The 15,318-nt window shown below is 34.7% G+C and overlaps 1 protein-coding gene across 2 annotated transcripts; it reads left to right on the top strand.

Moving 5' to 3' along the window:
• The first annotated feature begins 4,906 nt into the window (after positions 1-4,906).
• Positions 4,907-8,316, top strand: LOC146922031 (uncharacterized). Of its 2 annotated transcripts, XM_085715182.1 has the most exons (6): positions 4,907-5,192; positions 6,263-6,312; positions 6,783-7,022; positions 7,155-7,430; positions 7,506-7,613; positions 7,694-8,316. In XM_085715182.1, the coding sequence occupies exons 4-6, from the start codon at positions 7,341-7,343 to the stop codon at positions 8,102-8,104; spliced, it is 609 nt and encodes a 202-aa protein (XP_085571308.1). In that variant the 5' UTR covers positions 4,907-5,192; positions 6,263-6,312; positions 6,783-7,022; positions 7,155-7,340; the 3' UTR covers positions 8,105-8,316. The 2 variants fall into 2 exon arrangements, with proteins under 2 accessions (XP_085571308.1, XP_085571307.1); XM_085715181.1 differs by lacking the exon at positions 6,783-7,022.
• Positions 8,317-15,318: the final 7,002 nt, after the last annotated feature.

The raw sequence follows: 15,318 nt of genomic DNA, 5'->3' as shown, positions 1-15,318 counted from the left end.
GAAGAGAACTATTCCTGCTCCAACGCCAAAGCTGACGAAGCTTTTGATTAGTTACGAAAAAAGTTTTTGGAAATAAATAATTCAAATCCTCATCAGTTTTGGGGTTGGAGTTGGAATGGTTCTCTCACTCTGTTTTTTTTCATATTGTTTTTCATTGTAGGTGTTTTAATTAACAAATTAATCGTTTTGATTGTTCATGTAGACTTTCTTAATTAAGAAGAAACTTTAAGAAGAAGAAGAAGAATAAGAAGATGGAGACGGACTCTAAAGATAAATTGTATTTACAAAAACTTATATGAAAAATTACTGAAGGTAAGAAGAGAAATCTTAAAAGCAAATTTGAGGTAGTAGGTGAGACGAGGGCAATAATGTCAAATCCCATCAAATATTCCCATAAAGTTTGCATCAAAGTTTGCAACAACTCTTTCTATTCAAAATTTGACGGGTTTTGACATTATTGCCCTCATCTCACCTACTTTCATGCAATATGGTCCCTTTGTTTTCATTGTTCATGAACCTACATATCATCTTCCTCGAACCTGCATAATATTGATTTTATTATTAACTTGAAATGACACTTACACCCTTTCCTTCTCACTCAAATTATGAAAAATTAGAATGTCATTTTCGTCTTTTAAGTTAGCCTTCATAAAGTTGATATATAGTCTATTGTTTAACTTTGTGTATTCTCAATACGTTTTTGTTTGTTTCTTTCTTTATATATGTGGTAAATGAAACAGATCAAAGGAAAAGAAAGTTCTAGCAAAATAGGGTTTTGTTCCTAGGAGATGGGACGTGGGAAGATTGAGATTCAGAAGATTCAATACAACACCACAAGGCAATTGACATTTTCAAAAAGAAGAATTGGATTGTTGAAGAACACTCGTGAGCTTGTGAAGCTATAATTGGAATCATCATTTTGTCAAGCACCAAAAAGCTCTCTCAGTATTGCTCTGATTCCACTAGGTATATGTATTTACCGTTTATTTTGTTTTATATTTTCTCTTAGATCCCTAGAATTGTAAAGTAGTTTGATTTGTGTGATGTAAACTAATTTGTAGAGGAGAATCACAGCTTACTTGTAAAATAGTATAGTGTGAATTGAAAAAAGTGGAAGTCCCACATCGGCCGGATCCCACACATTAGTAGTGTTTATATAGTGGCGGTGTACCTCTAAGGAGGTGCATAATTAAGTGAAATAAAAAGAACTAAATGAAAAATATATATTTATGTATTTTATTATTTGGAAATGATAAATTAAATAATTAATAAAATTATTACTAGAAAGTGCTTTCTTAGTCCTTAAGTTATGCTAAAATATTTTTTAACACAATATAGAATATTTTGGAACACAATCTGAAATATTTTAGTATGCAATCTAATATATTTTAGTGCTTGATCTGAAATAATTTTACAAAGCAAGATATCCAAGAGAAAAATATAAAATGAAATGTTGAAAGGTAGATATACAAGTAAGCTGCAATTCTCCTCTACAAATGTGTTTACATCACATAAATCAAACAACTTTACAATTCTAGGGATCTAAGAGAAAAATAAAAAACAAAATGAAGGGTAAATATATATACCTAGCGGAATCAGAGCAATACTGAGACAGTTTTCCCGTGCTTAAGAAAATGATGAGTCCAATTTGAGCTTCACATAGTATAGAAAGCTCACGAGTCTTCTTCAACAATCCAGTTCTTCTTTTTGAAAATGTCAATTGCCTTGTGGTTTTGTTTTGAATCTTCTTAATTTAAATCTTCCCACTCAATCTTCCCACGGCCCATCTCTTAAAACAAAACCCTAGCTTGCTAGAACTTTCTTTTCCTTTGATCTATTTCATTTACCACATATAAAAGAAACAATAGATAATGTAGCAACTTTATGAAGGCTAACTTAAACGGACGAAAATGCCATTATAAATTTTACTGATTTGAGAGAAGGAAAGCGTGTAAGTGTCATTTCAATATGTGGGGTCATAAACAATGAAAACAAAGGGACCATATTGCATGAAAGTAGGTGAGATGAGGGCAACAATGTTAACACCCATCAAATATAGAACATAAAGAGTTGTTGCAAACTTGCAAAAGCTATGACACTTGCTGTTTAGTTTGTATCATGAAGGGAAATATCTGAAATTTTCTAAAATAAGAAAAAGGTAAAAATATTAAAATTGCTATAAATGGAATTTTGGAGATTTGTTTTGAAACCACAATGAAAAAGAATTCATGTGTACAACATTCATTTCCATGTGCCAACAAGAGTCCAATCAACATATATTTTGAAATTAAGTTTCAAGAACATAGTGTTAGTTGCAACCATTTGCTTTTCAAAACATGTTACAAGCATTTGGTAAATAAAAGTAATAAATTGGTGAAATATATATGTTTTCGTCTAGCAAATGTAGTTTTCATCATGCAAATCATATACATTTTCAAAGACCAATCATCATATAAATGTTGTACATACGGATTCTTATTCATTGTGGTTTAAAAACAAATCTCCAAAATTCCATTTATAGCAATTTTTATATCTTTACCTTTATCTTATTTCAGTAAATTTCATATATTTTCCTTCATGATACAAACCAAACAGCAAGTGTCATAACTTTGACAAGTTTCCAACAACTCTTTATGTTCAACATTTGATGGGTTTTGAAATTATTAGGAGTAGAAGAAAGGAAGAAGGACTCGTCAACACAAGTCAAATGAGGAAGAAGAGAAGAAAAGCATAGGAAGCATCAACTGTGAATTTTCGGTGTGTAGAATGCGTTGTGTGAGCTCTCTATTTATAGAGAAAATTCACAACCAATAAGTGAGAAACTTTGGGAACAAGTAATACATTACTTTGACGTTAAGTTTTTCACGTATTAGATATGGTACAAAAATATCTCAATTGAGTACCAAAATATATTATATTATGTACCAAAATATATTTGAGTACCAAAATATATTATATTATGTACCAAAATATATTTTAGATCAAAAGGACTAAAAATATTAGATTGCATACTAAAATAATTCAGATTGTGTTCCAAAATATTCTAGATTGCGTTCAACAATATTTTAGCATAACTTGGGGACTAAGAAAGAACTTTCTAGTAATGATTTTATTAATTATTTAATTTATCATTTTAAAATAATATATATATATATATATATATATATGTGTGTGTGTGTGTGTGTCTATATATATATATATATATATATATATATATATATATATATATATATATATATATATATATATATATATTTTATTTAGTGCTTACTTTGTTCACTTAATTATGCACCTCCTTAGAGGTACACCCCCACTATATAAACACCACAAATGTGTGGGATCCATCCGATGTGGGACTTCCAGTTTTTTCAATTCACACTACACTAGTTCTACCCATTATGGGAATTTGTGTTTAGTCAATTACTCAATTTCCACAGATGCTCCTAAAAAATGGTTTCGAGAAATATCGTCAGACATCTCCGTATAATTTTCTAGTAAACAAAGGTGTCGCCTACAACTTTAACCATTGCATAGCGGATACTATTTTGATTTAACAAGAGTTTCTATTACCTCATCCTTCTTTCGCTGCAGGATCATGATTTCTCAATCCTTATCATAGTATGCTCTATCACTTCATGTCTTGTTATTACCCATTGAATATAAGTCTTGGGATCTTCAGTCATGTAGGTCGGGTTACCATCACTCAGAGAGCTATATGTATTAGTCCCAGCCTACTGGAAGTATCTTGGATTTTCTCTCTATTTAGTCCTTTCGTCAAAGGATCCGCTAAGTTTTCATTAGTATGTACAAAATTAACTCTAGCCGTTCCAATAGAGTTACTCTATCTAATCATGTTGTGTTTCCTATTTATATGTTGTATCTTTCCATTATAATAACGATTCTTAATCTTTGAAATAGACGTGGTAGTATCACAAATAACTAACACAGCTGGTAACAGTTTCTCCCATTAAGGGATCCCAGCTGGCAAGCATCTTAGCCAACTTGCTTCTTCACTAGCAGTAGCTAGTTCTATCATCTCAGATTCCTTTGTGGACTGAGCATGAATGGTTTGCTTCTTAGACTTCCAAGAAACAGCTTCTCTAGATATGCTAAATATAAAAAACAGCGGTCATTTTAGTCTCTAAAATTTATGAACAGACAAATATGTCCTTGAAAACATGTCGGTTTTAGTTTGTCCGTCGCATTTTTACATTAGAGGTACATGATGTACATTAAATGCATATAGAACATCTATATGTAGATCTATGCAACGCTATCATACAACTTACGTCAACAATATCTAAGCTCTTCTCAAGAAAAAAAATTAACAATATCTAACACTACTAGAAAAAGCTGTGATACCGACGGAATTTAGAGACGGAATAATTTTTGTCTCTAACCGAGACGGAATTAGAGACGGAACAAAGCAGATGGAGACGGAAATTATATTTTACGAATTTCTGACGGATTTAGACACGGAAAATTCCGTCTCAAATATTTTCCGTCTCTGCATCCGTCTCTGCATAACTAGCTTTATAATTATTGATACAAAAGGACATTTAGAGACGGAATTTGAAGACGATTTTTTTCCGTGTCTAACGTTTTCCGTCACCATTTCCGTCTCTAAATGGTCAAGTAGTTATTGAAATAGTCAACCTTTTGTTAGAGACGGAACTTACCCGTCTCTGACTATATCCGTCTCTATATTCCGTGACTAATGAAATTATTTTATTTTTCCGCCATTCACTTTTCATTGTCCGCCCAAGCTCAAGCCTTTTGGTATACACTTTCTCTTTTTTCTTTAATAATAATATAATATATAATATAATATAAGATATAATAGAATATAATATATACTAATAACAAGAAAAATAAGAATAACAAAGCCTTTTGCTCTTTCATTCTCAAACAAGTTCTCACCACTCACTCAGTCACTCACTCACGTTCTCTTTCACTCTTTCACTCTTTCACTCAGTACTCTGTTTTGCTCTTCACGGTTCTCACCACCATCTCACCTCAATTTACTTCCAACAATCTTATTTCTTCAAAGCCCCAATTCATCATTCTCTCCTATTACCAACACCTCACCTCCATATCTATTCCTCTTATTCTCAATTCCAAACCCTAATTCCAATTACATGTTACAAAGACAAACCAAATACAAATTGAAGATTCTCTGGAAAATTTCTTAGGTAATTTCATGTTTTATCAATTTCAATCTTTTTTTCATGTACTTTGTTGCTTAATTTCTTATGTGAAGTTTGTAATTTAGATTTTTTTTTTCACCTTCCCAGTTTATAAATTAGTAAATATGGGTATGTAAATTAGAGTTGAGAAACCCAATTGATAAATTGAAGCTGTGAAAAAAAATGGGTTTTTTTTTTGTTACAAAAAAAATTGGATTTATACCGTGAAGAAAAAATTGGTGAGAAAGTTTGTAAAAAAATCACTATTTTTTTTCATTTTGATTATTTTTAAGGTTTATTATTTGGATTTATATTGGTGAGTTCATTAGATTCGGTGAGATTCTTCAACATTTTCTTTACCAATTCGATATTTATCTCTAGTGCTGTTGGAGTCCTCGTGACTGTTTGGTGCGCTAATTGGTTGCTGCCCTGTGGTTCTTTTTTGGTCCAGCTGTGTTGGTTTTGGGAGGCAGCATAGCAGGGCTGCTGTCATGACAGTCCAGCACATGTTGCTGCTGCTCCAGGCGGTGTTAACAGGGGCTTTAGGTGTTCTTTTCTCTTTTGTTGTTTGGGCTTAGATTGGTTACTGGTAGGCGGGTTTGTAGGCTTTGCTATGGGTTTGAATTTTGTTGTTTTTCTTGAGATTTCACAGTCATAGCATCAGCCTAGTGGTTTTTTGTTAGCGCCTGTTTTTGGTGTTTTTTGCCTTCCACTTTTTGTTGTGGTTTGGTGTTGGGGCGATGTTACGCTTATTGGCGGCATCCTTGTATTTTTTCTTGCGTCGTCTCTTAGCTTCTTGCGAGAGTTTCGGCTTAATAATATTTGCCGTTTAAAAAAAAAAAAAAACTATATGTACAAAATCTCAAAATGATTACATTCAATTGTGTCAACGTGATAGTGTTGTTATGGTGTTATGGGATCTAGGCTTTTCCCTGTTTCATGCATGTGTATTTTGTCATTTTAGTTTCTTAGATACTCTTTTCTATTTGTTTTTTGTAATGTTTTTCTGATGTGAACTTCAGGTTCTTCATCATTCCTTTACTTTGTGATAATTTTGCAACTTCATATGTTTTCAGGTGTCTCTGCTGGTGTTCAATCTATTAAGAGTGATTTCGCAAACCTCTAGGTAATTGCAATGGAATATTATTACATTTTTTAAATATTCGCGCATTGTGTTCCTATTGTTTGTTAATTATGCATTGTTTTATCTAAGTTTAGTCTAGTTTCATTGAAAAGGTTATTTGACTATAATTTTACTGCTCACTTGCTTAGTTATAGTTTATGGTCTATTTGTGCCATCTCTATGCAAAGGACAGTGATTTTTAATTTGACTCATAGAAAAAGTGTTAAATTTAGCCCGTTCAGCTTGTGTGTACTTATTTGTCCTTTTAACTATTTTCGTTTAAACCCCATGAGAATTTCATTGAATATATGCACTATCAAGTATATGAACCAAATCGAGAATGCTATCATGTATTGGCCATGAAGATATTCAGAGTAACTCTAAATAAGTACTCTCATACATATGTGTGTGATTTTGTGTTTAAATGGACATTCTGTTAATACTGTTTAGTTGTGTTTTTAATATTCTTTCAGGTCCTTCTAATAACCAGGACTCTATGGCATTTATTGCAAGGCTTATGATGATATGAGATTTTTTCATTCAGCTTGGTTCATTGAGGGTCTTCTCATGCAAACTCTCATTGTTCATTCTGGGATATTTTACAATAGACCACTCGGCCAAACTGTCTTGTTGTGTTCAAGTTTGGCCAAACAATAACATTTTATCATTGCACAGACCTGTCAATTCTAAAAGCATGACATTGAACACACAAAGTACATTGACACAGATTTATATGAAATCTATTTGATTTATATGAAATGAAATATGAAGCTTCATTGTTACTTAGGTTGAAAGTTGGTTTACCTTTTCAAATACATAGCTTCATGACATTTTTTTGTTTGTAGGCTAAATTCAAGTGGCTTGCAAATGATGAAGCTAACATTAAAAAGAGCTTTAATAGTAGGGGGTCTTTGGCATTAAAAAATGCCCTGTTCAAGGTGCGTAGTGGTCATGATAAAGGTGAATGGATTGGTGACAACTTGAAACAGTTGGAGGTTAAATGGGAAGAAGAGAAATGGCAAAAAAATTCTATGACTAATAAACAAAATAGGCAGTCTAAAGTTGGACACAATGTGCATAGTGGAGGATCCATATCTGCTAGAGTGCATAGAAAAAAAATGGTTAGTGATTCTTTTTGTTTAAATTACAATGTAAATATGTTCATACTAATTTGTTGTTTGTTGGTTATGTTTTAGAGAGTGGAATTGGATAGGGAGCCAACATGGTTTGAGATTTACGACAAACTTCATAGACCAAAAGGGAAACCAGATGGGTGGTTTAATGAAACACAAGCTAAGATAGCTGTATGTATACACGCGCTTTTTATTTTATTTTATCTTTCATATATCTAAATTATATTACTAATAGTAACTCTTTTTTGCAGGAAATGTACCAAACTCAAACGTTTGAGAAACACTCTCAAAGTGGTGAGATTAGTAGTCAACAACCTACTGAAGAAATTGACAATGATATTTATATGGAAATTGTTGGAGGCATTAACAAGAAGGGGCGCATATTTGGATTAGGATCTCAAGCTGTTGTTGTCAAAGAATCTTTGAGACCATCGCCTTCAATTTCTACCCATGTAGATTCTTCGGAAAAAGTTGCTGCTATGGAGGCTAAGATTGAAGCATTAACTGCTGAACTTGAAAAGAAAAATCTTGAACAAGAAACGCTAAAATTGAAGATGGAGCGCTTGGAGCAAATGATTGGGAATATTGTGCCTAATATGAACACTTCAATTCAGCCGGAAGGAGAAGGTGATACTGGTAACAACGAGATAGATGAGCTTTAGCTTGGTCGCTTTTATTTTGGTATCTTTTGTTAGATCAAACATATCATGGTCTTTTATATTTTAGACAACTTTATGTTGGTAACTACTAGTACTAAGTGGATTGATGGTAAACTTATCTTGGTAACTACGTATACTAGGTGGATTGATGATAATCTTTAGTTTGGTTACCTTTAATATTTTGATATTATGTGGTGATGTTTTGTTTTTATGAATGTACTTTGTCCCTTCTCCTAACTTGATGGGTATCAAAATATTATCGACATTCTTGAGAGTTAGAGTTAAATGTAGTAATATTTTAAACATTGTTTTAGCACTAAACAGGGAGAATATTGAGGCAATATATATTATAAAAAAAAGGGAAATATTAACTTGTGCCCTCAAGGCACAAGTTAATGATTTAAATATAGAAAAAACTTGTTGAAATGTGTGCATTGCATTTAATATTTAACTTTTTAATCATTTAAATGCACAAAATTTTAGAAAAAGTTTCTTTTTTTAGATTTTTTAACATGTGCCCTAAGGGCACAAGTTAACACTACCCAAAAAAAAATACATTTTAGAGACGGAATTTCAATTTGTCTCTGTTGAGACGGAATATTAATTAATAGAGACCGAAATTTTAACCTCTGTGACAAAATTTTAGAGACGGTTTTTTTTATATTGGAGACGGTATTTTCCGTCTCTACAGAGACGGAATCTGCTTAACTTTCAGAAAAGTGTGGGCGACGGATTCTACTTGTTAGAGACGGATTTATTCCGTCTCAGATCAGACACGGAAAATGAAAATCCGTCTCTACAGTGTTTAGAGACGACGAAAACAACGACAGACCTTGTTCCGTCTCTGATTCCGTCTCTAACACGTATAGAGACAGATTTTTTCCATTTTAGAGACGGATTTTGCCCGTCTCTATTCCCAATTTTTTTAGTAGTGTAAACTTAAATGCACTTTTCTAAATTTTGGAATTTTTTTTGAACAAGTCTAAATTTTGGATTTTAATGTCTTTGTTTCAAAAATTTCTGGATTTTTTGCTCACAACTTAGTTTGGGAATTATTTTTCTTACATATCATATTCATTAACATGTGGAATTACATTTTTTGGCATGTCATTGCATATTTTGAAAATAGAACAAACGGGACATTAAAAATAAACCCTAGACTTTATTGTAGGAAAAATTTCTAAACCGATTAAAATGGGGGGACTAACATCTCAAGTTTAGAAATACTGGAACTAAATCATGGTTAGGTTAAATTAGGGATCTCTATTGCACAATTTGTTTGGCATCAACGGCTACCTGTCGAGAGATGTTTCCATATACGACCGTGGAAGAACTTGAAAATGCATGACGATAATTTCTGTCTTGACCAATTTTTACCCCGGAGACTGGAGTCATTTTATGTTTTGTACTATCTTTGTTCTTTTTCAATTCTCTTTTCTTAGGTTTTTATTTATTGAGATGAGTTGTCATTTTAAAGTTGTTTCACATACTAAGGATACTATCTTTGTTTCACTTTTTTTATTCAAAAAGGGGTGTAGTGTAGTTAAGGCAACGCAACCCTCAAGTAATATACTTATAAGTCATTAAATTCCTCACAAAACTAATTAGTTTAAACATTTATACTTTGTTATGGTAGTTTAAAGGTTTGTACTTTGTTATGATAGCACTAGTTACTGCTAGTGAAGAAACAAGTTGGATAAGATGCTTGCTAGCTGAGATCCCTTAATGGGAGAAATTATTACCAGCTGTGTTAGTTCATTGTTATAGTACCGCGGTTATTGCAAAGATTAAGAATCGTTATGATAATGGAAAAAGACAACATATAAATCGGAAACACAACACGATTAGAGAGAGTATCTCTAATGGAGCGGTTAGAGTTAATTTTGTACATACTAATGAAAACTTAGCGGATCCTTTGACGAAAGGATTAAATAGAGAGAAATTCCAAGATACATCCAGTAGGTTGGGACTAATACATATAGCTCACTGAGTGATGGTAACCCGACCTACATGACTGGAGATCCCAAGACTTAGGTTCAATGGGTAATAACAAGTCATGAAGTGATAGAATATGCTACGATAAGGATTGATAAATCATGATCCTATAGCAAAAGAAGGATGAGGTAATAGAAACTCTTAATGAGATATATACTATTGGATGAGTGGGGTACATAGTTGTAACATCCCAGACTGCTTACAGGATTGCCGACTAACCCCACAAACCAACACGAGTCTTTTCAGCATGCTTTGTCCTCACTCACATGCTTACCGGGAAACTTCCCGGTAGGTCACCTATCCTAGTACTACTCCAAGCCAAGCACGCTTAACTGTGGAGTTCCTATGGATTGAGCTCCCGAAAAGAAGATGCATCTTGTTGATATGGGTAGTACCTAACAATTCTTATAAGCCTTCCTTCAACCATGTAGTCCCATACCTACACGGCCTCCGGATCTCTCTCATTCCGATGTGTTTCGGTTCCTTCTATTATCGTGGCGTCATCCTTACGGATAGTGCCCGTTCCACCTGGCGGGAACCTTTCGTATCCACCTAGCGGGATATCGAAAGCCACGACGTGGGTGTTACATGCCCACCAGCTTCCGCTTGGTTCGTCCCCAAACCACACCGTATTGGGAGAGGTCTGCTCTCATACCAACTGTAACATCCCACGTCGTGGCTTTCGATATCCCGCTAGGTGGATACGAAAGGTTCCCGCTAGGTGGAACGGGCACTATCCGTAAGGATGACCCCACGATAATAGAAGGAACCGAAACACATCAGAATGAGAGGGATCCGGAGGCCGTGTAGGTATGGGACTACATGGTTGAAGGAAGGCTTATAAGAATTGTTAGGTACTACCCATATCAACAAGATGCATCTTCTTTTCGGGAGCTCAATCCATAGGAACTCCACAGTTAAGCGTGCTTGGCTTGGAGTAGTACTAGGATGGGTGATCTACCGGGAAGTTTCCTGGTAAGCATGTGAGTGAGGACAAAGCATGCTGAAAAGACTCGTGTTAGTTTGTGGGGTTAGTCGGCAATCCTGTAAGCAGTCTGGGATGTTAAAATAGTTACAGGAGTACCTTTGATAGACTCACCTATACGAATGTGGAACTGAGGTCGGTCCTTGGAATTTTGAGGCAGAATTCCTAGACTCACCTATAAGATTGAGTATCTTTAACACAAATTGGTTTCATAATAGATTGCGACCAATATGATAATCAATCTAAATTTTTATTCCAATGACATGTTAACATTTTTATTTACTTTGTATTAATAAGTTGATGAATTATTGTTATTAATTTATTAATATATCATATGAATTTATTTATCATGACCCCAGCATCCCCATGAATTATTTTGAAAAATTCCATGAGTGACATAAGCAATAATGTTTGATGAACCAAAATTTCTGGAAAATGAAAAAAAATCCCGAGTTACTGAGTAAATTGGGAGCACATCTTTTATAACAAACTAGCGGTAGGAAGGGCACTACCATGCCCGTCTAACCTCTCTTTTTACTACACTAACTTGTGTGTATATTTTAAGGGATAAATTTGACCCACATTTTGAAAAAAAAACAGAAAAAAATAAAACAAAAATTGGTCTTTTTTTTTTTGTCGATGACTTGGCCCCGGAACCAGAATATGTCTTCACTCATTTTTAAATATGCTCAAAGAACAAAACAAATTTGAGAAATTTTTTCTAAAAGACCTCAAACTCTATTTTTATTGTTCCAATTTGTTCCTTTCAAAATTAATAATAAATTCAGTGGAAATTTGTCGAGATTAAATTATGGATTTAATATTTTTTAATCCCTCCTTGAAATGTTTTATTCACTTTTAGTCCCTATTGGATTTCTATAGGGACTATTTTGGAGGACTAGGTTTTTTCTAATTCCATTGAAAAAAAAAAGCAATGTTTCTCTGGCGATTTTCTAAGAGATTTTTTTACTGTTCATAGAGCATCTTCTACCACCTTCCTTCAGCCGTAGGTAACCAACATAGACACCACCGCCTTCATTTTTTTTCTTCACCGATCACCATGGAAAACACCATCATCACCTGGCCATGTCTTAGCAAGCTCACCACACCAGCTGTTTCAAACAAAAATCCACCCACCAACAAAAAAAACACTACGAACCCTAACTTTGCAATAATCACCAACCAAGCAAAACCCTCCACAGATCCTTCAGTGATTCCACAGGCTAGCCCCTCTGATGGCCAAAATAACTCCAATAATCATGAAAATCCACCAAAATCTACCCACAAACAGTCAAAAACCTTTGCCCAAGCATTAACCCATTTATGCGATATACCAACTTCTCAATTCCCCCAGCCGGTTCTCAAAGGGGATAACTTTTCCATCACTATACCTGAGGAGGAGTATGAAGCTGGAATGGAAACATGCAAGCATAACCTGCATGCACGCATCATCTGGCCCAAAGGAGCAACTCCTCTCACCATCCTGGCCTTGCGTAACAAACTATCTCCTTTATGGAAGGATTTGAAAGAGTGGGGAGCATCTTCAATAGGTAAGGGTTACTATGAATTTACTTTTTCTTGCCTAGAGGATGTTAAAAGGGTTAGGTCTGTACCCTCATGGAATTTAAACCCTGGTGTTTTGAAATTGTTTGGCTGGTCAAAAGATTTTTGCCCTACTTTACAAAATAGTAATACTGCGCAAGTATGGGTAAGAATACATGGTTTGGCGCAGGAATATTGGAGGCCAAAAATCTTCTTTGCTATAGTCAGTAGTGTAGGTACCCCTATATGTACTGATGTCGCATCCTCTAAACCCTTGATTCACAGAACGTTTGGTCAGTATGCGCATGTTTTAGTTGATATGGATGTGACACAAGATTTGAGATACAAGGTTTTGGTTGAAAGAAAAGGCTTCGCATTTTTTGTAGACCTGGAATATGAGAATATCCCTGATTTCTGTACTAATTGCAAAAAAATAGGGCACTATTATGAGATATGCAGGAATTTGAAAGAGAATTACGCCCCTGATAAACCGGTTTTGAACAAGAATAACAACAAACCACAACAGCAGGTCTTTGTGCAAGTTAATAGAATGGAGCAGGGTACCACAAGTAAAGACCCTATAGTTGTTGAGAACATAGGGAAAGCTGCAAATACTACACAAAAGAAGGATACTACAGCTGCACTCACTGTTGAAGGTAATCATAGAAACAGGTTTGAGATTTTGCAGGACATCTCTGTTGAAACTCACAACAGTCCTAGAGATAGTATGAGAGAGCAAGACTTACTGCTCGAGCAGGAAATAAATGAAGAACTAGAGCTGCCAGTCACTAATCATGCAGATGCCGAGAAGAATATAGCACTGGAAGCTGATGATTACTCTAGTTCAGATGGTTCTGAATTTGTGGATGCTACCCAAATTCAGCTATTTGATGGACATAATGCAGATCAAGGCAGTCTTGAAAAAATCAATGCAAATGCGAACATTAATGAGCCAGCTGCGCAGACTAACACAGAAACTCAAAACAAAATCTTCCTTGAGCAATCATGGGCCAACATGGCAGAGGATGCGGATGCAGAACAAAGATTGATACAACATCTTGAATCAGATCCACACACACTAACCACACCAGCAAATGCAGTTGACTTCCAGGTTGTCTCAAGGAAAAAAGGTAAAACTCTCAAGAAACCTCCTCTTTCAAAATCACAATATTCAACAAGAGCTAAAGCCTCTAACCCTAAGCCTTTCATATGAAGATGTTATACTGGAATATCAAGGGTATTGCCAACTCCCCATCTAGATTGGCACTTAGTAAAATTTTAGTTTCTCTTAAACCTGATTTTGTATTCATAGCTGAACCATGGATGAGATTTGACGCTTTCCCTGCAAACTGGTTACACAGATTAGGTTACAAAGCCTTCTCTTTCAACACTAGAAATAATAATATTCCTAACCTTTGGTGTATTTGCTCCCTCAACCTTGATCCTATTCCCATTCACATTGACAATCAACAAGTTTCCTTTAGCTTGTCCATCAACCAACAACTTTTTCACTTCTCAGCCATTTACGCATCTACAAATTACCTAACTAGAAAAAATCTCTGGCATACATTATCAACCCTCCAAACCCTTCACACTGGACCTTGGACCTTCATTGGTGACTTTAATACAATTCTTGGGGCACATGAAAATGCTGGTTTCTTTGACCCTGCAAGAGCACCTATCATTGATTTTCAAAATTGGACAGATTCCAATGATCTTCTGCACCTTCCCACTAGAGGAGCCAATTATACTTGGGACAATGGAAGATCTGGTAGAAGGCACACAAAAAGAAGGCTAGATAGAGTTGTTTGTAACCATGATATGATTGATAGCTGCAACTCTATCTCTTGTATGACTCTAACTAGACACCAGTCAGATCACTACCCCCTCTTTTTTGAATTCAAAACTGATGATATTACTTATGCATCAAGCTTCAAGTTCCTCAGTATGTGGTCCCTGCACAAAGACTGCAAAACCTTCATTGAAAATTGTTGGAAAGAAAATGTTATGGGTTGTCCTATGTACATTCTCAGCACTAAACTCAAAAACCTTAAAACCAAACTCAAAATATGGAACAAAGAGGTCTTTGGTAATATACATGAATATGTCAACACTGCAGAAAACAATCTTAACCAAATCCAATCCCTCATCAACACCAACGGCCACTCAGACTATCTCCTTAACCAGGAAAAGGATGCTCATGCTCAGTTAGAAGAAGCTCTTAGAAAACAAAACATGTTTTGGCAAGAAAAGGCTAGAGTAAACTGGCACCTTGATGGTGACAGAAACACAAAGTTCTTCCACAGAGTTACTAAAATAAAAAACAAAACAAAATTAATATCATCAATCAGAAAAGATGATCAGATTTTGTCAGAACCATCACAAATTGCTGACCACATTGTTTCTTATTACAAATGTTTGTTTTCTTCTAACTTTGTTTTGCAGGATAATTTACTTGTGGAGGAGGTGATTCCAGAGCTTGTTGATGATCAAACCAACACCTTACTCACTAGGCTCCCATCTGTAGAAGAAATCAAACATGCTATCTTTGATATGAAAAAGGAGGGAGCACCTGGCCCTGATGGTTTTGGTGCCTGGTTTTTTCAAGAATATTGGGAGGTGATTAAACATGATGTTGTCAATGCTGTGCTCCAATTTTTCACCACTGGTTGGTTATTGCCAGGTTTCAACTCAA

The sequence above is a fragment of the Medicago sativa genome, chromosome 5 (genome assembly GCF_051527215.1).
Source record: "Medicago sativa cultivar Bolivia chromosome 5, Bolivia_mono, whole genome shotgun sequence".
Classification (NCBI taxonomy): domain Eukaryota; kingdom Viridiplantae; phylum Streptophyta; class Magnoliopsida; order Fabales; family Fabaceae; genus Medicago; species Medicago sativa.
Note: the sequence above shows the minus strand (reverse complement) of the source record. Positions and strands in the feature narration are given on the sequence as shown.

What these genes read in the sequence shown, in the direction of transcription:
- LOC146922031 (XM_085715181.1), top strand. Translation starts at nt 7,341, where the DNA reads ATGACTAATAAACAAAATAGGCAGTCTAAAGTTGGACACAATGTGCAT. An exon ending in GAGTGCATAGAAAAAAAATG is followed by an intron (nt 7,431 to 7,505) that starts GTTAGTGATTCT and finishes GTTATGTTTTAG; the next exon opens with AGAGTGGAATTGGATAGGGA. An exon ending in AAACACAAGCTAAGATAGCT is followed by an intron (nt 7,614 to 7,693) that starts GTATGTATACAC and finishes TCTTTTTTGCAG; the next exon opens with GAAATGTACCAAACTCAAAC.